Source organism: Manacus candei, unplaced genomic scaffold (assembly GCF_025592945.1).
Source record: "Manacus candei isolate 608988 ecotype Guabito, Panama unplaced genomic scaffold, ASM2559294v1 h1tg000049l, whole genome shotgun sequence".
In the NCBI taxonomy this organism is placed as follows: Eukaryota; Metazoa; Chordata; class Aves; order Passeriformes; family Pipridae; genus Manacus; species Manacus candei.
Window position 1 is genome coordinate 24,544,744 of NW_026138097.1, and position 23,994 is coordinate 24,568,737.

The 23,994-nt window shown below is 35.1% G+C and overlaps 1 protein-coding gene across 6 annotated transcripts in view; it reads left to right on the forward strand.

Annotated features, from left to right (window-relative positions):
- CDH12 (cadherin 12) overlaps positions 1–23,135 on the forward strand; it is a 528,112-nt gene extending 504,977 nt beyond the window's left edge. For 5 of the 6 annotated variants that reach the window (XM_051799389.1, XM_051799387.1, XM_051799388.1 and 2 more), the window contains 5 exons: positions 2,405–2,541; positions 9,805–9,926; positions 11,433–11,550; positions 16,307–16,558; positions 20,165–23,135. In XM_051799389.1, the coding sequence (XP_051655349.1) occupies positions 2,405–2,541; positions 9,805–9,926; positions 11,433–11,550; positions 16,307–16,558; positions 20,165–20,661 (1,126 nt within the window). In that variant the 3' untranslated portion in view covers positions 20,662–23,135. Of the gene's footprint in view, positions 1–2,404; positions 2,542–9,804; positions 9,927–11,432; positions 11,551–16,306; positions 16,564–20,164 lie in introns of those variants that run through there. The other variant, XM_051799393.1, reaches the window with a different exon arrangement.
- The last annotated feature ends 859 nt before the right edge of the window (positions 23,136–23,994 follow it).

A 23,994-nucleotide genomic window follows, 5' to 3' on the forward strand; every position in this document is an offset into this window, starting at 1 on the left:
GGTTCTTAGACTGAGAGAAACTGAAATAACTGGCTCTTACACCCCTAATTTAAGCATATGTGCAGCACATGGAGAGAGAAGGAAAGGATGTCTTTAAAGATAATGCCAAAGTTAAAATAAATAAATAAATATACTAACAATGTTAACTGTAATGACATAATAGTTTCCACAGTGTTAACACAGGTGAAGGCAATGGATTTGGAAGAATTGCTACAGTTCTGTTTTTATCAAACTGTTCAATTATTACAGATCCCATTTCCATGGAAGCCATGAGGAATTCTGCTCTTAGTATCAGCATTGGTAGTGCTAGTCTTGCAGGGCTTATTGTGGACTTGGGTTCTGCTGCTGTTTATTAGGAATAGGCATACTTGGCCTGTGCATGAAGATAATCACCTGTGTGAATGCTTGCAGATAGACTATCAGATTATGATCCGGCAAATATTCATGCTTTAACTCCACTTCAAACACAACAGTGTTCATACTTAATATGTTTTTTGTAGTTTCAAAGCCTCCTGGTGAAAGAGGCCATCATCTACACTGTGCTTTGAATTAAGGCCTGTACTTTCTTCATGGGTTCATACTATGATGTGCAGGTTACTTAGACAAAGTTAATCTTTCTAAGGGGAAATAAAAACAAAGTTACTTTCTCACACTTTGAATTCACTTATCTGTGTGTTGCTGCATATTTCATTTTGGAAGAAATTGTGATCTATTAAACATGCAAAGCCTGAAAGAGTAATTTTGCTGCTCCTGAGAGAGTATCTTAGGGTAATGATATTTCTAATAAATGGCTAATATATTTTTCATAATTTTTATGTCAACCAAATCTTGAACAATGAGTTTGAAATTACAAATGTGGGTAGACAATATTATCATATTCAAGAAAATGTGCCTGCTCAACTGTGCAAAAGGATACATGCTGCCTTTAGCAAACCATTTCTGAAGCTTTTCAGTTAAAGCGGTGAAATGGTAATGATCCCTGTCAATTGATGAAATAACTTATTTCATCTACAGATAGGATTTTTTTGGTGATTTTGATTAAAATAATGTCTCCAAACAAGCATGCTACCTTTTCTTTTACTTTTTTACTGTTCAATTCTTTCTGAGCTATTGATATTCTGGACTTCCAATCAGAGATATTTTCTTTGGGAATAGGACATATACCCCTTTCTACCATTTCTTGCTTCTACAGCAGTAAACGAATACAGTGTTTATCATTACATTCTCTATGCATTAATTACGTAAATTACTCCCATCAGAGAACGAAATGTCAGCTTTTTTTCTTATTCTCACTGGTTTACATGCAATGAGGTGTCATAGGAATGGTTATCTAGGTTTTATGATCTAATATACTTGTTGTCGAGTGCCATTTTGCTCTTATTGCCTACTGCTCACAAACAGCTTTCTTAATTTCATCCTGCCTAGTTTTTGAGAAATACCATCAAGGTATGAAGAGACTAACAATAAGAAGGAAATTAGCTAGTGGAAACTGCATCAGAAAAATTATTATTCTGTTATGACTAAAAGCAGTAGCATCAAATGTGAAAATAGACTTTCAAATTAATTAGCATTTTAAGGGAAATGGGTTTGGGATAGTTATCAGACTGTTTTTAGACAGTTATGTTTACAAGCGCATCTCTGCTTTTTATTAATGCCTTACTAGAGAAAAATGACAAATGAGTACATATTTTTCAGTTTTAAACCTGTTCTTTGTTCATACTTGACAAATAAAGGCTTCAGAAAGAAAAACACACCCAAAGGTATTGCCCTCACAGGTCCAGTGAAAGGTGCCTATTCTTCCCAAAGGCAAAGAGCTTTTTTTTGATCCTATATATGTGGGAATAAGCATAATCTTCTTCATCTCTCATGCTGTGACCCTGCTAATACCCTTTAGATGAGGGACCTTTGAGTAGACTGTGCCAACAGCCTGCATACATCTGCTAGGACACCTCTTTGCAAGCCAGTGAGGTTGTGTCCAGCCTAGTGCAGCTACAGATGGATGTAAAGAGACCAGATCTGATATACTCTTCATTGCTGTTCATAACTCAAGCACTATTTCTCATACCTTTTCTTCTTTTCCCTCTAAGCTATCTAGTGCTTTCTAAAGTGGCTGGTGTAAGTGATCAGGGTCACAGATGCAGATCAACTATTCGGGACCTCAAAGTTTTCAAATCATCTGAACACCAGAAGTACTAAATCTTTCATTATATCCCATTTCCCCTTGAGCATTCCAACTCTGGAAAAAACAAATAAACAAATCATTCTTTATTGTCTTTTTCCTGCAAGGATGGTAATAACTGCAAAGAGAAAAATAACAAAACTTGAGAAGGCTACACTGTTGCTGTGACAAATGAGTAATCTTTGCTCATTTGCATATACTTACTTTAATATTTTTCACATACAGATACTTCATCGATTGGAAGAATGATGTGGACAGCTACTTTACAATAGATGCTACTGAAGGAACCATTGCTACCAATGAATTACTGGACAGAGAAAACACAGCACAGTATAATTTCTCTATAATTGCAAGTAAAGTTAGTAAGTATGACACAAACTGAATTGATATGCTAATGTGGTATTTTTTTTTTCAGAATGTAGTGCTCAGGCATAGATATAATGTGAAGAGTGCATGTATTTCCGGGAGTTTATTTAAGAAGATTCAATAAATATCATTTTGCCAGACTCCTTGTGAGGCTAAGTGTCTTGTATAGTGAGGTTTTTCTAGTAGACCTCATGTAGGCGCAGTTGCCTCAGAAGCTGAAAACCATTTTGTCAGCATGAAGCTCATGAGGAGCTGTATGGAGGCCTATGGAGGATTTCTGATTTTGTAATTCACTCCATTTGAAATTAGGTTATTCAAGAAACAAGTCTGTCAATGTGCTTTTTGAAGGCAGAAAAATTCTGAGTTATTTGATTCTCAAATAAAAAGTACACTAAAATTGAGTCAAGATTTAATGCCCTAAATTAATTCATCTGTGTGCTGCATCTCTGTTCGTCTGTTCATCACTCTGCTCAAAATATTATGCCTAACTCCTTCTTTTCTTTTCTTATGTGATTTGTGGTGGAATATTTTCATTTCTTATTTTTGTGTCTTCTACATAGCCCTTTTCTTTATATATAAGAAGTCCCTTCTTTCACTATATTATTTAGCTCCAACTTGCCTCATTGCCATCCTTCTGTGTAGTATTCCTCGTTCACGATCCTGTCAAACTGAAATCCTCATAGATATTTTCCACCCTTTGACTGCAAGTCTTTTGGTGACTTGGTGGTTGTGTAAAGGCCACAGAAGTCTTTCTGTTGACATCAACAGGCTGTAGAAGAGGATCCAGCTGTATTTCTTACTCATTGTCTGTTGTTTATGTGTCCAAAAATGCAAGTTTCTATAGCAAAGAACACGTTTTCCTCAATGCATTACTTGGCTGAGTCTTCAAAAAGTAATACATGTTACTAACAGGAAGAGGGAGATTTTGAGAAAAGAGAAGGTATATATTATTTCAGATAAAAAAATAAATTCTCAGTTGTAGTTATCTCAAAAAGAACCATGGGGTCACTCCCTGGAACCCAAAAATACAATGACAACACCAACCAAATGAACCATTTGAATTTTGTCCATGGCTTGGAAAAGACATACACTAACAGAGAAGACTAAACTGTCACAAGTGATTGAGTTCATGGAGATATGTGTGCATGTGTATATTCACAGAAAGTCCAGCAGAACTGTAATTTGTTTCCAGAGAAACTGAAAGGTAGGTAGGTGCAGAAGGAAGATTTCATAATGGTCTATGTTTCAGTAAAGCTTAAGTATTTAGATTTAGTGATAGACAAAGGACATTTGAGATTTGTACATTTTTTTTCCTGCAGTAGGGCATCAGTTTTAGTAAACTTGATTTAAATCTGTTTATTATTTCCAAAAGCAATTAAAGCTATCTAAAACCTTGAAGTTTATTTGTCTATGTACCTTCCTGGTACATAAATAACTGTATGATATTTAAGTAGAGCTGTAACGAGTAGTAAATATTATGAAATTCTGAATTTTAACAATTGCCCAGCTAAGAATCTACACCTAAAACATATTTGTGATTCATTGCAGCATACCTCAAAAAATTTATACATTGGCCACTATCTATAGCACTAAAAACAATTGCTATTCCTATACTATAGCAGTAATTGGCAAAATTTTGGAGGATTCGAGGTATGGTAACTGTCAAAACTTTACATGCAGATGTCTGACTAAGAGCACAGAAATAAAGGCTGAGGTCTGAGGCATGAAACACTGTACACAAGCCAAAAAGGTTAGAGAGAAGAAAACACTTGAAGAAAAAGAGTGAGGGGAAATTACTATATTTGAAGAATTTTTACTATTAAAAAAATTGCCACTTGTTCAGTGCTGACATAGAAACACTGAAGTTGTCATCTCTTATTATGAAGAAAGTGCACTGAGCAGTGCCTTAACATATACATGACTGCATAAGGAAGGTGGCCCAGTATTGAACTTAGTTGCATCAGCTTTCCTCAGGGACACTATTGTAACTGAAGTATTTTCACTTCTTTAGGACCTTATCTCTGTATGATATCTGTAACATATCCTTATATAATAAGGATAAATAACTGGATTTGAAACTAGTAGTATTCATATTAAATTATGTTTGTTTAAAAACTTATTGCTAAAATATGCATTTTGTATTCTCATTGTGAGAGAATAGCAACAACAACCCTTCCCATACCTTTTAGACACATCCTACTGGTCATTCTTTAAATTATCTTTTCTTGGACTGACCAATTATAAACTAAGCCCACCAGCTTTATCCCAATCAAGTCAGAGAGAAAAATAAATTAAATTGGCTTTGCCATCCTTCCCGTATGTATGGGAAATGATGCCAAGGTCATCAGCAGGCTTGCGTGAACTCCCTGTGTGTAAGTTGCAGATGATGCTTATGTTACATTTTTGTCTCACAGCCACCAAAATCTTGAAGTAATATGAATTTTGGGCAAACAATGGCATAAATGGCCCACAATTTAGATAGTTAAATATAGGAGCAAGCAATTGATAAATGTAAATGTAGATATAGATGTAGTTGATAAATGTGACTATTATTAGCATGAAAATACCAGAAGGTATAATTTTTAAAGGAGAATATTTCAAAATGAGGCCAAAGAGTTATCTTGTGTTTATTAGTTACCTTTTCCTGACATTGCCTGTTACTGAAGGATGGGCGGGGGGAGAGTCTTGTTCAAAACCTGATTGCAGGAGAATTTGTAAATGGTTTCATGTCCAGTGTCCTCATTCTGCACTTCTTTAACATATACAGATATGTACAATGAGATTATTCTTCCCTAAACTCCAGATCCTGCACCTTCATCCCTTCCTATATCAGACCTGGTGCAGGTTGGCAACTTGAAGAGGGACAGAACTTGGTTCCTTAGTAAATGATTAATTATGAAATCTGCTTGTTCCGGGCTTGCTTGTGTTAACTTGTACACTCACTGCCAGTACTCAGCAGTAACACTGCATATTTTACACAAGGACAGCAGTTACTGGTTCCACATAGGGAATTGGGATAAGGAAAAGGAAAGTTATTCCACTCAAGTTACACAATGACCAAATCTAGCCATGTATCATTATACTGTGATCTTTATTTCTAACCCTGAAAAAATTCCAAACATCAGATCTAAACACCTTCTAGGAATCTGTCTCCAAATAATAGCACAACTGACACTTGGGAACATCTCAGAGGTGTACCCAGCATGGAGTGATGGAGACTCTACTATCACATTTAACACAAGACACCATAACTTTATTCTTGCCCCTGTTAAAAAACCTGTCCCAAAGTAGTGATGTTTTTAAGCAGGAGGTGGATGATTGTTCTGCAGACATGATGCTGATGAAACAGACATGAAAGTAATTGAATGCAGAAGATCCCTTACCCATTCATAGAAATTAAATTTTGCTTTTAAATAGAACAAAATGCATGAGCAGGGAGAGGATGTTTCAGATGCATATTGTTTTCCTCCATTTCACTTCCTAATTTCATTGTGCTTCTTTTCATTTCCTGACTATATTTCATTGTAGTTCATTTGCATTTTTTCCTTTTTAGCGTGAATCAACTTCTTAGCACCTTCCATGGTTGCTGTTTCCGAATATTTTTGATCCCACAGGATCTATCCAAAATAATAAATTAAACATGGTTTGCATTTATTTCAAGCACAAAGGCCAGCTCTCACCAAGTAGTTTATTTCTATGTCTTCTTACCTTCCAAACAGGGTGTCCACATGTAGATCAATCCTTTAGGAGTAGTCCCTTACAACTCCCAGTATGTGCATTTGAATTGTCTACAAGACTACTAGTTGTCCTATGCCAAAACTGTGCAAAGGGCTGCTGTAAGAGCATAATGGCATAAAAAATCACAGTCCAATGATCAGAGAGTTCCCCCTTGTGCTGACTAATTATCTAGTATGGAATTTTTTTTTCCATTTTACAGAAGAGGAAATAGATAAAATGCATAAGATCTTATTTCTGCTTTCCTGCCCTAAAAGCATGAGTTAAGGGTAAAAATAAAGTAACCATAGTCCTTCCTGTTCAAACTGTCTTCCCAACTCATCTAAGTTTAGGCTCAAATTTTGAGAATGTTAAAGAAACCTCAGCTTAAATCTCAAAATGCAGTTAATCTTCTCCTGCATACCATAATCAGGATTAAGGAATCACCAGGTCTCCTCCATAGTCAGTATCTATTTTCTCAGATATCTTGGATTTTTACAAGTTCATTATTCAAAGAATTTTACAAATTTTCTACTGCTGTAATATCCTTGAACAATAAAGATGTTGACAAATGATGGTACTCAAGTGAAAAAAGGAAGCAGGTTGGTCACTGTTTCACAGACAGGAAAACTGAGGAAAGATGAAGTTAATTAATTAATTAAGTTGATGAAGTAAAGTTAATGAAGTTAATTAATTTTCCTGTATCTTAAAGGCAAAATTGAAGCATAAAACCAGTTTCTTAATTCCTAAAGTAATGATTCAACCAATTTGTCTTCTCATCTGTGTAATCTGGGTTTAAAAGGCATAAAGACAATGTTTTTAGTGACTCACTCACTGATATCACCAGGTACATCACTATCATGTTCACAAGGTGCAACAAGACTTGATTTTGAGAAAAACAAAAAAAAAACAAACAGAGAAAATGGAGGTTATATCTGCAAAGTGTATTTTAAAATGCAATTCTTCATGCTTGTTCACATAAAATATTACAGGTCTTTTTAATTATATAAGAATTCAAAGCTGTACACAACATTCTTGCAGTCTTCCTTTATATACATGACTATTTAAACCAGTATGAGTGCAAACCATAAAGAAAACCAGATAAATAAATGGAAAACCTGAAATAAGTTCATCTTAGTAATTCTGTTTACTTTCATATTTGACTTTTGTTGACCATTTATGCAAGGTAAAATTCTACTTTGCTAAAATACTTAGCAAGAAAATATTTTGGCCTCTAATATATCTTTCAAAGAATCACAGACAACAAATCACAGACCATCAGAGAAATGAGAAACAACTGTAAAAATTATAATCGTGTATTTCCAAAGCATTCTTACTATCGCAATTTTGAGTGAGGGAGAAATGTCAAATCCTTCTGTTAATTTTAAAAATATTAGTCACATAGTATCTAAGCTGTTTCAAAAAACAGAAAAAAAAGTAATTTATATAAGTTATTTCACAAAACTATGGCCTAAAAGGCCTCTTATAGAAACTAACCTGTCTAATAGAAATTATCAAAATCAGCTAATTTTTCCACGTACATGATACATACATTTTGAATACGTTCATTGTTTTATTTGAAAGGCATTGTCAACATATTCCCAGAAGGACATGAACTAACATTTATACCTGTGCTTTTGTGACAACACATTTATCTCTAATGTGTTTAAAGAAGGTCTCCTGAAGCCCTGTTGCTCAGTGTTGTACCTTAAAACAAACACATAAAAACTAAAGAAAAACCTGAATTACTCCATGTGAGTTGATCTGTCATTTGCAATGAGTACTGCTAGAAGGGAAGTTTTAAGTTAGATTTTTTTCTGCCAAGAACTGTGTGAAATTGACCTGTTCAGGGATTTTCTGATCTCTCTATAGAGGTCCTACTGTCTACTGAATAAAATAAATTCTTAGTACTTTTTTATTTCCTATTATGCAAAGGAACCAATTCAACTGTGAGCAAGCAATCTAGATTTCTTCCAGGTCTTCAGGCATCTAAAGAATCAGTGCCTAATTCCCAGCTGCTGGAACAAACTCTGCTTCCATTTGTAGTGCACAATGCCTTTTCTCCACAGAGACATTTTCCAAGTACAGTTGATGTGATTTGGAAATTAATGAGGATTCAAAGATATGTTATTAGATACGTTCACCATTAAATATATATGTTCATAGGAAGGAACTACAAGTATTGTGTGATCTGGGTAGTGGTTTTTTGTTGTCTTCTAGATTTCAAACTGTGTTTATAGCATGGTCAGCTTATCTGCTACTTGTATAGGTAAAGCGAAGTTCTTCTTGCAACTAGTCCCACATAACTAGGAAATCATTGGGAGTACCCTTTGGTTTTGACAGATGTCTCTTGAAAACACTGCATTTAGTAGTTTCTAAAAATAAGAAAGAAATGAAAAGTTCCTACAGTGTCAACATGAAGAGACTTTGCCCCTTGCCATGCTAGTTATAAAAAAAAGAAATACAAAGATTTATACAAGCTGCAAAGCAAGCACCTAATGCAAATAATTTGAAGGGTCCATTGAGGGTCATGAAGATGATTAGAGAACTGGAGCACATCTCCTATGAAGATGTGCTGAGGGAGTTGGGTTTGTACAGCCTGGAGAAGAGAAGGCTCTGGGGTGACCTAACTGCGGCCTTCCAGTACCTGAAGGGAGCCTACAAGAAAGCCTGAGACGAACAATTCACAAGGGCATGTAGTGATAGGACAAGTGACAGGACAAGTGGTAATGGCTTCAAACTGGAAGAGGGTAGACTTAGATCAGAGATAAGGAAGAAATTCCTTACTTCGAGGGCAGTGAGTCACTGGAACAGTTGCCCAGAGAAGTTGTGGATGCCCCATCCCTGGCTGGGCCAGGCTGGATGGGGCTTTGAGCAACCTGTTCTAGTGGAACGTGTCCCTGCATGTGGCATGAGGGTCAGAACTAGATGATCTTTAAAGTTCCTTCCCACCCAAGCCCTTCTCTCATTCTATGATTTATGCCAGAATGTTCAAGAAAACTCCTTTTGTACTTAAACATGGACCCATGCTGTCATTCCTACACTACTCTGATTCATAGAATAGATTTCTTGAACAGTTATCTGTCTGTCACTCTTCTTAAATGCAAAAGAATAAAAGAATTATCCTTTTGACTTACCAGCTAAGCTATACTGTTTTTCATGTATTTGCTATCTTGCAAGAGATTTCAGCATAAAGTAAAAGAGAATATTGTCTGCTTTGTAATGAATTTGTGTCTCCTTTCTATTAGACATTGCATTTGCAACTAAACTTGTTTATAAAATGCGTTTAGTAACTGATGAAGATATCTGCATTGGAAGGACAATGGAAAGAAACATAATGTATACTGTTGTTCAGCATTTCTTTTTCACAAAAGCCTGGTACAAAATTATATATTTGCTCTTGTTTTCTTCTTAGTACAAATCAGAAAAAAATAGAAGTCAAGGACTTTTGGGAGTCACGGTACTGGGATCAAAAGTTTATGACAGCATATGTGGACTGGTGATGACAACAAACATAATTATTTTCTCCTAAAAATTGTTTATAGGTAACCCACTATTAGCCAGCAAAGTCAACGTTATAATAAATGTCCTGGATGTCAATGAGTTTCCTCCTGAAATTTCAGTTCCATATGAGACATCTGTATGTGAAAATGCCAAGCCAGGACAGGTATTTCAAATTTGTAATGCTTGCTATTTTGCTTTTTCTTTCCTTTTTCTTTATAGCAATAGAAATTTCTAGGTTAGAAAATGACATTGTGATTGGAATTCTTTTACAAATAAAATGTATGTGTCGGAAATACCTATTTGTTGACATTTATGGTCTATTTGCAATCTATTTTTATTTTCCCTAATTATATAGACCCAAGCCACTCCTTAATATGCATATAATAGCTATGAGAGAAGAAATAGTTGTGAGAGGACAGAGAATCTCTTCCTTAAACACACTTAAGTATAAGGGGAAAACTGCAGTGAATAAATGGAGAAAGACGGATTACACACATTTTTGTGTCCTATTCTGAGAATAAGAATCCATAACCCTAGAGGCAATCCTACTGAAAAGTTGTTCTAATAAGCAGTTTCTAGTATATACACAGTATGTAAAACCTATTTCAAGTTCAGCACAGGACTTTATATCATGAGTGATGCCAGAATTATTAAAGCTGGCCCCAGAGGCTCTTGGTATGTGCTCCATCTGCACAAAATTTGTGCAATTAAACACAGTGCTTCAAAGCACCAAGGCTGACCAACTTACATACTAACAGCTAACACTGTTTCCAAGAGAAGACTTGTAACTTTGACTGTTCAGCTTTGAGAATTACTGCCAGCCATGGAAGGAACACATTCAGCCTGACGTATAATCTGACTTCTCTTTATACGTACATAGTATGTAATCAACCTATGTGATTTTTATTGTCTTTTTTACAGATATATCACTGACTTGATATGATAACCCTATATAATTTCCTTTTCCATGTGCTTCAACTATGATACAACCTAGTTTAATCCCTAATTTATCAGATACTCTGGGTTTCTTTTTTAGGCACTAATAATAGAAAGGGAAACCTGATACAGGATGTCTGCGACAAGCATTGAGATTCAAAATTATAGATATAGATATTCAGACCCTTGATATATAAAAAAAGTCTTCCCTTGTAAAAGTTCAATAGCAATTCTACTCTGAAATATATTAATTGAACTATGTTTACCTGAAATGCAGTAGATAGGACTCTGGGACACAGGAGTTCCTTTATGCCTAGATGATGGAGAACTTTCAACCGTCTCTACTCCATTTCAAGCTATAAAATTAGAGTTCAGCTTGTGTAGTACTACAACATGTACTGATTGTAACAGTAGTAGCAGATAAAGTGAAGTGTAATCACTTAACTGAAAGCAATCACTAGTATTTTAATACACACAGCAAATATTAAATACCATGAATATAGAGTAAATCTTTCTGATTTCCTTCAGAAATCAAAGCAAGACCTTCTGAGACATCATTAGTTCTCTGGTAGCTATAGTATTCAGACTGCCTCCACTGTCCAGTATATTGGGGGAATGAGAGTAATCCAGCATGATTTAAATGTCAATTGTTTCGTTTGGTGTTCACTTGGCACTTCTACAAAACTGCTTCTTTTAGAAGACTGAACTGACTTCAGAATTAATCTGGTTTCAGGTGATACAGATCATCACTGCAGCAGACAAAGATTTGTCACCAGCTGGGCAAAGGTTTTCCTTCAAATTGTCATCTGAGGCTTCCAACAAACCCAATTTCACAGTCCATGACTACAGAAGTAAGTTGGTTACCCCTAATCTCTTTTTCAGAGCACCAGGCTGTGGTTATAATGACAAATATGGTTACTTTGAATTACAGTTGTATCTACAGACCTAACTTTTTTACTTGACATTTCTAACTGCTAAACTATCTGGGACATATATTAATATAAATTCAGGTCTTGCACCTTTTCTCATTTTTAGGGGACAGGAATTGTCAGAACACCAAAGGCTGAGATTTCCCTACAGGCCTTCAAAAACACTGCTACCTGTTTTATTTTCTTCCTTTTATCATTCAGTATCTCAGGAAGAATCCATATGCCAATGCAGGTATACCTTTAAACAAGGCACTATTACTGTCTTGTTTAAATACTATGACTTCACTAACCATTTTCCAAGTACTCAGATATTGTGTTTTCTTGAGAATGCATAGTCCTGCAGAAAAGTTAGTTCTAAATATGGACAGTGGTGCTGGAGTACAACATCTCGCAACACTCTTAATAATTTGTAGATTTATATAATTGACATCCCTGATTTTTCTTCCAATTTCTTTGTAACTGAATATATTTTTTTCTTATTAACTTGTGTGCATTTGATAGATGGCAAAGAACAAACCAAGACAAAAAATAGATCTCATTTTCTAGTCTAAACATCTTCAAGAATGTAGTCTTGTGAATAGACATAGCTAAAACATAATAAAATGTAGTAAATTTTCTCCGCTAATTACTTCAATCAAATAAGGGAGGGGGAAGGAGTTTTTGAGCTATTAAGTGATATTTAAATAACTTTAAATAAGCTTTTAATAAAAAAGGGTCTACATTATTCTGCAAAGAAAGAACACCTAAAGCCATCCAACAGAGTTCAGTAACATTCCTTTGCATGTTCAACTATGAAGTTCATAAGTATTATTATTAAAAAGTATATAATTCTTAATATTTAAAATTTAATAATTATATAAAATTACTTTTTTCAATTCAAATTTGAGATTATACCAATTATGATGTAAAGTTTTCTTTCTGGAGAATTAAATTATGAAATCCTTAAAAAGTGCTAGAAATTAATAATACAAAAAATTAAAAAAATTGCAGAGGCCATTTTTTTTTAGCCTTTTAAAAAATCTTTTAAATATATGGCCCACATTATTTTTGAAGCCATGCACTTCTTTCAATGTCAGGTAATACAAAATTAAAGACGACAAAATAAGCATAACTTAATCCTCAAGAATCCGAGAAGACAGAAATTTAAGAAAATAAACTATGCTTATTTTCTCTTTATGTATAGCTCTCCTGTGAAGCTGATATGATGAAAATGGTTTATTCACAAACTTATTAGCGACTTTTTTCTCATTGTATCATAGATACATATGATACATAGATAGTTAAGAAAAAATAACAGATCATTAAAGATTTTCCCTTAAGGATAAACAGAGTATATAATAAAACTGTAATAATTCATAGTATTGCAGCCGTGAATAATAGTATCTTATAAAGCCAAAACTATGTAGATCAGCATTTCATTAGAGGGCATTCAAATAGTTTGCTTAAGAGAAATAGCTCAGTGAATATGAAAGACAACCTTACAAATGATTCAAGTTCCCTTACTTCTGTTCTTGGAAGATTAGGTCTTTTCTCTGGAAGTTCTTAGTCTAATAACAGGCACCAGTATTTGAAAAAAGTTGTGGCATTTTAAAATCTAAATACAATTAAGCCAAGCAAGTTCTAAATGCTTTACCTTTATGTCCCACTGGATTTAAAATTTTGGGTAACATTTAAGTTTCCTTCCTCTTAATGCCACACTGAAGTTTCTGTTAGTTTCTGTTCCCTACTTCTCTGTTGGTAGTTTTTCCTTCAAAAACTCAGCATGATGAACTTAGCTAATGAGTATAATTAAGAAGAAAAAAGGAATGTTCTTTGTATCTTAACAGATTTAGGAAAATATACCTCTTTAAAGCTTCCTCATACTTTACATTTATTACTTTCAACTTTTCACTTTTAAACATATTTCAAGGCCCATATTGGTAGTATCTTCACAATTACACAGTTTTAGAACATGAATACTATGTATTTCTAAATAAGTTTGGTGTTTTGGTCAAGACTTCTTTAAAGTAACGGCTTTAATTTCTTTTTTTTTCCTGTCCGTTTCCTAAAATATCCCTTAATTTCAATAAGATTTTTTTTTTTTTTCAGATCATTACAAACTTTTGCTTTAAATAGAAATCTTGCAGGTCTTCTCAGGTCGATATAACATATTTAAAAAGTCAAAAGAATCTTTAAACTTAAAAAGTCTATACAGTAGTTACAGCTCTTGAAAAGTGTGCTTAGCATGTGGGTTTGGTGAGGAAATTGATCAAATATTGTTAGATAATTAAATTTCCCTGTTTAAACCAGTAATGATGACACTGAGTTGACTTTGGATCTCATTAATCTGTTAATGAAGTTTCATTACTGTTTAAAAACAAGTGCAATATTCCTATTAAAAAATGGAATTAAAAACCACCAAGATACAGACTCTTTTAAGCATTTCTTAACACTTACAAGAAAAGAAAAAAGAAGTTCACTGTTTGTTACAATGCAAAGACCAAAAACAAACAAACAAAAAGATTTTGTGGAATATTTTGCAATCATAGAAACCTTTTTTCATTATGATGATTTACAGCGCTATTAGAAGCAATCTGTCCAAACATAAACTCTGTTTTGCAATATCTTCTGCCTTTTTTTTGCCAGAAAAGTGGAGGAAGGTCTATTCTGTGCACAGTTTAGAGGTATTATAACACAACCTTATTTTCCCTGCAGAAACCTTTTAAAAACTAATACCTTTATCTTTTAAGTTATCAATTATGTTAATATCATGCCGGTACTTTGTGAAAGGAATCTTTATATTTTTCAAGGAGAAAGTTTTGTTCACTGTGCTACAGTTAACACTTTTACAAGTAAAGGTGGCATTTAACATGTTTAAATACATCAAGAAGCCCAAACCACGGAGCTATTCTATACAACTAAAAATCGTGGGTGGTCTGATACTACAGCAGGTGTAATAAGTTTGTGGTGCACCCAAGAGAATAAACCTTTCCAGGTTTATTTATACTTCGAGATAAACCTTAATGAGGACCGAAGCAAGATGGAAGCTCAAAGTTGCCATTCAGCAGCACTGAGACCAATCCACTATGTTAATAGAAATGAGGCCCTGGTAGAGCTGGAGTGCTTCCAGCTGGACTGCACATCTTCATTCTGCTTTGCTGGCCTCACTCTGCTCTCTAGAGGGCAGCTTCCATGTGGAGTACACACCGTTGCTCATGTAAGAGACAGAATTTCCTTCTCTCCAGCTGTCACACACATCCTAAAAATGAATTTATTACCAACAGACTGAAGAACCAGAAGCTATCTCAACTTCTCTAGGTTATTCTGTATTGTTCAAACACGTCTGTGTCCATATTTTCAAAAGAACTTTGAACTATTGAAAGGGGTCATAGAAGAGCAACGGAAATTGTTCAAAACCAAGGACTTAGAGGCTTGATCTGATTGATTCTTCTCAAAGGGGAATGGAAAGTCATTTAGTTGCATCGTAACATGTTAAAGTGCTCTTCAGTGTTGCAATAGGAAGAAAAAAAATAATAGAAATAATTCTAATAATAGAAATAAGGTTAAACTGAATGTATTCAAATTAGTTCTAAAACTTTTTATACAGTGCAGATAATTAATCATATAGAGAAAGAACAAGCTGAGGATGGAAGTTGGCTTGATTTGAACAATTTTAAGACATTTTTTCTTTTCAAAACTAAGTATAACTGAACTTGACCTGTCCATGTTTGTGATAAAAAGGAGACATCTGAAGCATTTTGTCAGTCAAGCACCTTCCCAATGGTGCCTAATCATAACATATCTGATTTGGGTATTTAGGATTCCTTTTTATTGTCCTTTATCAGAACTTCACACAACTATTTGAGCATGGAATTCAGAGGTCTTAATCCTTTTACCAAGTGACAAAACTACAAGGAATGAAAGCCATCACAGACAGCAAGTGTCATGTTCCAAAAATATAATAAGGAATATGGATGAGATGGCAAAATGGTAACTGCTGCAGGCTACCCTCATTCAGTTCTGTCATCTAATTAATTCCCCGCTAATTTAATTTTGGTTTCGCTTTCAGCGTAATTCTTTTAATCCGTACATAATTTCCTTGCTGTTCTGTTTGATTCAGGAAAGGTAACTAAAATACCTACTGGGAAGAAATGATAAAACATAACTTCTAGGAGTTGACTAATTGATGGAAACTCTACTGATTTTGAAGTACTCTTCAGTTATTTTTAACAGGGCAGGAAAGCTAAAGTGATTGCATACTGTCCAGGTACAATACTTTGAGTTTTTAAGGGAAATTAATTAATTGATAAACACATGATTCTAAATCCATGTGCAACCAAACTCATTGGGCCACAGACTAGAAATGTAAGGAGACAAGGAGAAAAGGAAAACTGGAAAATTCTTCTAATCTTCTACCTGTAAAGTTTTGGGTTTTCTTAAATTATTGTTATCTTCTCTGAAATTTTAGCTGTTAATAGGTTTATAAGAAAAGGAATATTGTGTAATGCTCTGCAAAAAATAACTGTACCAGTCACAATACAATACCTTCTGTAATGATAAAACAAGGCAATTACATAATGTATGTCATTCACCAAGTTTCAAATATGAAATAGCTGCCTATTACTCAATCTGACACAAGCTACATTATGAATTTAAGTACAAAATAAAAATCTGGTGATGACTGTGTCATGTTTTACAGACAACACAGCTGGGATTGAAACCAGGAGAAATGGCTACAGCAGAAGGCAGCAAGAACTATACTTTCTTCCAATAGTAATAGAAGACAGCAGTTACCCTGTCCAGAGCAGCACAAATACATTGACTATCCGAGTTTGCAGATGTGATTCTGACGGTACCATCCAGTCCTGCAACGTGGAAGCAATCTTCTTACCAGTTGGCCTCAGCACAGGAGCGCTGATTGCAATCTTATTGTGTATTGTTATACTTCTAGGTTAGTTCTCATGAAACCCTGTGAAGTTCATTACTCTGATTATTCATTAGTTCCATCTAGTGTTTAACAAAAGCTTTTGAAAATGTGTGGCAGTTTATTTCTAGGAAAATATTCCAAAGCACTGACCATGACCATGAATCTGCCAACCCATGCAATATTTCTTATTGCACGAAGAGAACCAGTTTTCAGTGGAACCCAAACCATAATTTTTTATCTGAAATAGTTTTAAATATCTTTCATGAAAAAATAATTTTTTTAGAATACTGCTGAGGTAGATAAGTCCTACCAACAGTAATACCAGTAAGAACTTATTAAGAGCCTTTATTTAATTTTGTATGTGAACTTGGACAAAAGGAGAATGAAGAAATGGAAGAGGAGAAAATAATTGTAGTGTAGACTATGACTGGCTATATCCATATAAATCTTCATTGGATGATTTTTATTTCAGGCAGACATGGATATCATAAGGTGGCATTGTTATTTGATCTGCCTTATATTTAAACACTGCCTTATTCACAGCATATTCAAAGCAGTCAATAGCCCTGCGTATCTTACTTATAATATGACCTGAATCAACCGATAATAAAATAAAACCAACTTCATACTTACACAGGCACAATGTGGGCTGCAAAAAGCAGACTGAGTCTTACAGATGCTAGCCTATGTCTCCTCTTGATACTAGTGGGCTTTCTGGATCTCGTGCTATTCCTTATGCAGGTCTAATGCATATCCAAAAATAGCTCCTGACACAGAATATACCATATGGATATCTCTTTACATTTGGATTATACAGTAGTTTACCACTTAAGTAAATTAGTAAAAGCTCAGGGTTACATAAATAGCTTCTGAGAAGCAGTAGGTAAAAGTGAGAATTTCTATTCTGTGTCAAAAAATTATATTGTGAGAAAAATGTTGTTTCAAATCAGAAGAATGGCAAATGGTCACACTTCCCATGGGGTAGCAATTAAAATACATTAATTCTGGAGAATTTAAAACAAAACCAAATAAATCAGAAAACCAAAATAAGTCAGTTTTTTTGAAGCAAGATGAATGGTGTCTGCTTTATCACAATTCCAATTAGAGTAGGTTTTTTAGTAACCAGGTGTGTTTTGAGTATCTCCAAGGACATATACCCCACAACTTCTCTGGACAACATGTTCCACTGCTTGACATCCTGACAATAAAGAAACTTTTTTTCTTACATTTTAATGGATTTTCCTGCATTTCAGTTTGTGCCCATTGTCTTTTGTCCTGTCACTGGGCACCATTCACAAAAACCTGGCTCCATCTTTACTTCCATCCATCAGATACTTATACAAATTGATAAGATCCCCCTGAACTGTCTCTTCTTCAAAATGAACAGACCTGGTCCTCTTAGTCTCTCCTTGTATGGTAAATGTTCCAATTCCTTTAGCACCTTTGTGACTCTGCATTGGATTCTCTCCATGACTGTCCTGTAATGAGACCAGAACTGAACTCAGAACTCCAAGCGTGCGTTACCAGAGCTGAGAAGAGGGGAATGATCATCTCACTAGGCCTGCTAACAGTGTTTCTTCTGTTGCAGTCCCAAATACTGTTGATCTTTGCAACAGGGGCGCACTGATGGCTCATGGTGAACTTGTTGTTCACCAGTTCATAAGGCCTTGTCTATCAGGTTGCTTTCTGGTGAGTCAGACAACAGCATTTACAGTATACAGTTACTCCTCTCCATGTGTGGGACTTGGAATTTCTGTTTGTTGAACATTGGAGCTCCTTTTGGCCCATTCCCCCAGCCTGGTAAGATCCCTTTGAATTGTGGTACAACTTCTCTTTTTTATCATCTTGCTGAGGTGACAAAAATCCCATGATCCAGGTCATTTATGAAGATGTCTTAAATGAAGATGTCGTAAAAAAGAAAAGTAGTCCCAGTATCAAACCCTGGGGCATAATAATAATAATGACCAACTTCCATCTGATTTTTGAAATGTTGATCACAACCTTTGCAGTCTGACAGTTTTACCGGCTTTGCCATCCACCTCACTGTCTGCTTGTCTACTCTACACTTTCTCAGATTTTCTAAGGAAGTTGTTCTTAGAGATAACAACAGAAGTTTTACTAAAGGTAGGATAAAATTTATGTACTTTTCTCCCTTCATCCACCAGTTATCTCACTGTAGAAAGCTATCAGGTGAGTTAAGCACAATTTCACCTTCATAAATCTATGCTTGCTAGCCTTGTTCCCCTTCTTAGTTCCCAGAATTATTTTCTCTATCACTTTCCTCAGAATCAATGTGGGGCTGACTGGCCTGTAGTTCCCTAGCTCATTCTTCTTGCCCTTTTTGAAGATAGGCTTGACACTTGCTCCAGTCCTCAGAAACTTCCCCCAGACCTTTCAAAAATTATCTCATGTGGCCTCACAATGACATCAGCCATCTTCCTCATCATTCATGTATGTATCCCATCAGGTCCCATGTACTTATGTGTTCAGTTCATTTACATGTTCCCTAACATGATCCTCTTCTGCCAAGGATTAGTCTTTCTATTTCCAGACTTACCCTCTGATCTCAGGTACCTGGAATTACTGCAGGAAAACTTTATCAATAAAGTCAGAAACAAAGAAGATATTGACTAGGTTGGATTTTTCCATGTCATTTGTCAACAGCTCCCCTCCCCCATTCAGCCATGGGCCCACCTTTACCTTTTTTTTTTTTTTTTTTTGCTGTCTGACTTGTACAAACCCTTCTTGTCACCCTTCACATCCCTTGTGAGATAGTGCCAGATGGGCTTTGTCTTTCCTAACCGCACTCTTGCATGTTCAGACTGCCACAGTATATTTCTCCTGGCTCGCTCGTCTGTCTTCAGCTCTTAGATGCCTCTTTTTTTTATCACTGAGTTTAGTCAAGAGCTTCTTATTCATCAATGCAAGCCTCCTGCTGCCTTTGCTTGATTTTCTGCTCCTCAGGTTGGGCCAATGTTGAGTTTGGAGGAGGTGATACTTAAAAATCAACCAACTCTCCTGGACCCCTCTTCTCTCCAAAACTGTATAACACATGATTTTTTGAAGTAGATCCCTGAAGAGATCAAAGTGTACCGCATAAAAAGCTAATGTAGGATTATTTTTTTCTGCACTTCAAAAATTCCAAATTTAAAATTATTCAAATTATTTATTATTGAAAGTTCCAAATTATTTTTTCCTCTTTGTAACTGTGTGAGTTTGATTCTTGTGATTGTTTGTTGCTTGTCTGGATTTTTTTCTTCTCTTCAATGTGGAAATTTAGGTGTTTTTTTCTCTATTTTGCTATGGAAGACTTTTTAAAAAAATCCTATCTCTGTCTCTATGAACTAACAAGATGAAGTCCTGTCCAGTTCTATTTGTTTGCAAAGAAGAACAGTAGGAAAATTATTTGTTACTTCCTCCAGCAGTACAGCAAGCACTTAGGAATGTTAGACTCATATATCAAAGGGAAAATGACTTTTCATTGGCTCGAGCACTGCTAAGTGCTGCATTTTTCTAAGGAGAAAAGTCCCTTTGATTGCTTCCAGCTTTCAAAGAAAGATAAAACGATATGTCATGAGAGTACAAAATTATTTCTGTGCATGTCTTAACTTCAGTTGTCTCTCATTACAGTCATTGTGGTACTGTATGTAGCACTACGGAGGCAGAAGAAAAAGGACACCCTGATGACCTCTAAAGAAGACATCAGAGATAATGTTATCCATTATGATGATGAAGGAGGTGGAGAAGAGGACACCCAGGCTTTCGACATAGGTGCCCTGAGAAATCCCAAAGTGATTGAAGATAACAAAATACGCAGGGACATAAAACCAGACACCTTGCGTTTTCCGCGCCACAGACCACCAGCAGAAGATAACACAGACATAAGAGATTTCATTAATCAAAGGCTGAAGGAAAATGATGCAGATCCATCTGCCCCCCCTTATGACTCCTTGGCAACCTATGCTTATGAAGGAAATGGATCTGTTGCAGAGTCTCTCAGCTCTATAGACTCCCTTACTACTGAGGCAGATCAGGATTATGACTATCTGAGTGACTGGGGACCTCGCTTTAAGATCTTGGCAGACATGTTTGGAGAAGAAAGTTATAACCCTGACAAAGTCACTTAAGAACAACTACAACAGTGAAATAAAAAGAAAAGTAAACCAACAACAAATTTAAAAGATAAACCTAAGCTTTATATATGACACAATTACTTTGATTATATAAGACAGCAACTGTTTCCAGCAAGTTACTACATTTATCATACTGTCAGTTTTGGTTTGATCTGCAAAAGAATGATAAATCCTGTAACATACACAGGTTTTTGTTGTTGTCATTTTGTTACTCTGGAATTACACTGAGACAAGCTCAGGCCTTCAAGGTGCAGTTTACTGACCTGACTTAGAACGAAGATAGCTTTCTGGCATCGTGGTGGAAGAGTGGTAGCTTTTTCGTAATTCCACTAAAGTGCCTATTGAAACTTTTATCATTTAAGTGGTAAAAAGTCTGCTGTGATGGTGTTACAAAACTGAATTGGACGCAAACTTTAAGACAAGAAGCAATAGCAACATGCTGACTTCTTTTAGAAAACAAATGGAGATCACTTCCTGGAATATATCTAATGACTTAAACTAAGGGGTGGGGCGGGAGGGTGTGTACATTGTGTTTGGGAGTTATGTTTGTTGAGGTTTTTTAAAGCAAATGGTATGTCAACACATCATATTTCTTCTTCCAAAGTTCCACTGAAAATTTAAATTTAAAATGCTATTGCTCACTCTAAAGATGTAAAGCCCAAATTAAAAAGGCAAAGATCTTAGCATACATCAATGAATATTTAAAATGTTCATGCAAATATTACATTTTTCCAAAATAATAAAAAGATGAAAGCAGCTATTCCTTTATGTGAAGGAAATTTCCCTTTGTTCCCCCTCTTCTTTTAAAACAAGACTATTATTAGAATGTAAAAGTGAAGAGGGTTTTTAAAGTATTATTTTTAGTACCAAGACACCTTTTCTCTTGTATCACTAAAGAAGTACACCTAAAGAACTCCACATCACTTTTCTTTGCAAGTAGACTGTTACTCTGTAGATACCATATGCATACATTATAGACATAGTTATTTTTCCACTGATCGTCTGCTACAGTTCAGCATATCATTGTATCACTACCATACCCACAGGAAACATTTTGGAAAACCTTTCGAGGTTGGACACTTTATTAATTTTATTCTTGACAATATTTAAACAGAGGCAGAATAAAAATACAAAACAGCACATTTGCCCACTCTTTATGTACATATCCATGCATAAATGTAGCTGTGCGGCTGACAGAAGTTCAGATACACACAAGGCATTACGCCTTGGAAGATATCTTGCAGAACTATTTCATGTGACTTTTTCTGATCACCTAGGGCATAGACATTTTGTAAGACAATGGTTTATGTCTCCCGAAGTGCATATATCCTTATATTCTCCTTCTAAAGTCCCTGCAATCTGTTTGAGCTCTACTCATGATTAATGGCACTGCCAAGGTCAACCTGAGTCTTTCATGAACCAGAAGTCTTTTATTCACCTCAGATCTACAGCTTACTTTTTATACTGCTGAAGAATTACTAACTATCAGACATACTTAGCTCACAAGTCTGATATTAACAAACACAAATTTCCCTCTACTCTCTTGGGGAAAAGTAAAGATATTTCAACACTGTATAAATTAATCTCCCAATGAGACTTTGAGAGGTGTATAGTTTAAATAAATTTTGGATCATCCAGTACAATTGGACAGCGCTGCATTAAAATCACATTTGGCATAGCTTCTACCAGCAGAGTGCTGAGGAAGAGATACAGCATATGGCAACAAGGAAGGTTTGTGGTTTTTATCATTATCAGCAAAGGTATCTTGTGTTCCTTGAAAGACAGACTAAACCAACAAAAGCTCTCTCTTCACAGGACAGGGAAGCAGATGAAGTGATGGGGACCATTTCCCAGCTTAAAAGTTTATTGTGGAAAATTGTGGTTTAAATTTTTGTACATCCTGACAGTTTATCAAAGGCAATTTGATATTGCAGGGTGGGCCTAAAACAAAGCACTGGGAAAAAAAAGTTTTCTACTAGTTACAACTGAGATTTGATTCATACAAGATTCACACAACTGGAAGTAATTAACAATGCTTCCTCATGTAGCATATGCATAGCAATGTTTTCCGTCCTTTTGCCATAGCTAAAACAAACATCTGATGCTGCTCATTTACAGATGTGCAGTCCAGTAGCCAAACTCTGCTCTGAGCAACTGTATTAGTCCTTTGTATGTATTTTACTAGTAAAGTCAACATAAGTGAGAGCAGTGTTTAACTTTTTAACATCATGTGGCCTGTTTGCATACGAAATTCTATGTATTTGTAGTCGATACTGGGTGAACATTGGCTCTCTTGAATAGGTTAGCATTTGTTCTAAGCAAGACAGTCTGTATGTGAGCCTGACTTCCAAAATGGGTAGACAGAAAATGTGGTCTTAAACATGCTGCTACACAAAATCTGTATTTGAGAATGAGTTGCTGTATGTTAAATTAATACCATATTGAATATCAAATGCATATTTTTGACATTTAAGAGGTTTGTAACTGAGATGTTTCTATCACATAATTAATAAACATCCAGGAAGATTTTAGAAAAAAATAATATGTAATTATTAATGCAATTTTCCTATAAAATCATAATTAAAATATTTTAAGACATTTTTTGAAGAGCGATCAAATAATTTTAACTTAACAGGGGTCTTTTTTGTAAACAGCTCTATAGAACTAAGGAAAAAAAATGTTTTTCCCTTATCCTTAACCTAGGATCCAGGAAATTTATGTTTAATTCCATGTTTGCTCATTCCTTTTCTAAAATATGATTGTCAGGTTCTTAGCAACTTAATTTTTAAAAGGTAATTAGACAAATACTAAATTTGCAAAATTTAAAATATATCAAGGCATCTGAGATTACCTGAAGTCTATAGGATTAGGGAAACTCCAGTGCACTTGTAAATTGTATCCAATCACTACTTCAGTTTTTAAACACTACATCTTAAAAAAAAATCTCTGCAAACCCTTGCACAGTCAAGATGTTAAAGTGGATGTCTCTCTTTCTGCTGAAGCCTCAACCACTGCCAGAGTGACAAGAAGCTAACAAAATGCTTAAAATGCACAGAACATAATTTACTGGTGCACAAACATTTAACATTTTCTCAAATGTCTCAACAGTGCAAATCACAAGACATTCCATAAAACACTTTCTCCACTTGAAGTCATTGAAACACTTCACTAACACAAACAAATCCACTTTTTAAGTTAAATATTTATGACATACAGTAGTGGTGCTGAAATAAAAATATAAGTGTAAAGTATTCAGCTAAGAATGGAAGTATCTCAGGAAATCTAGCTATTAAACTTACATCACAGTTATACAGAACTGAAGACACA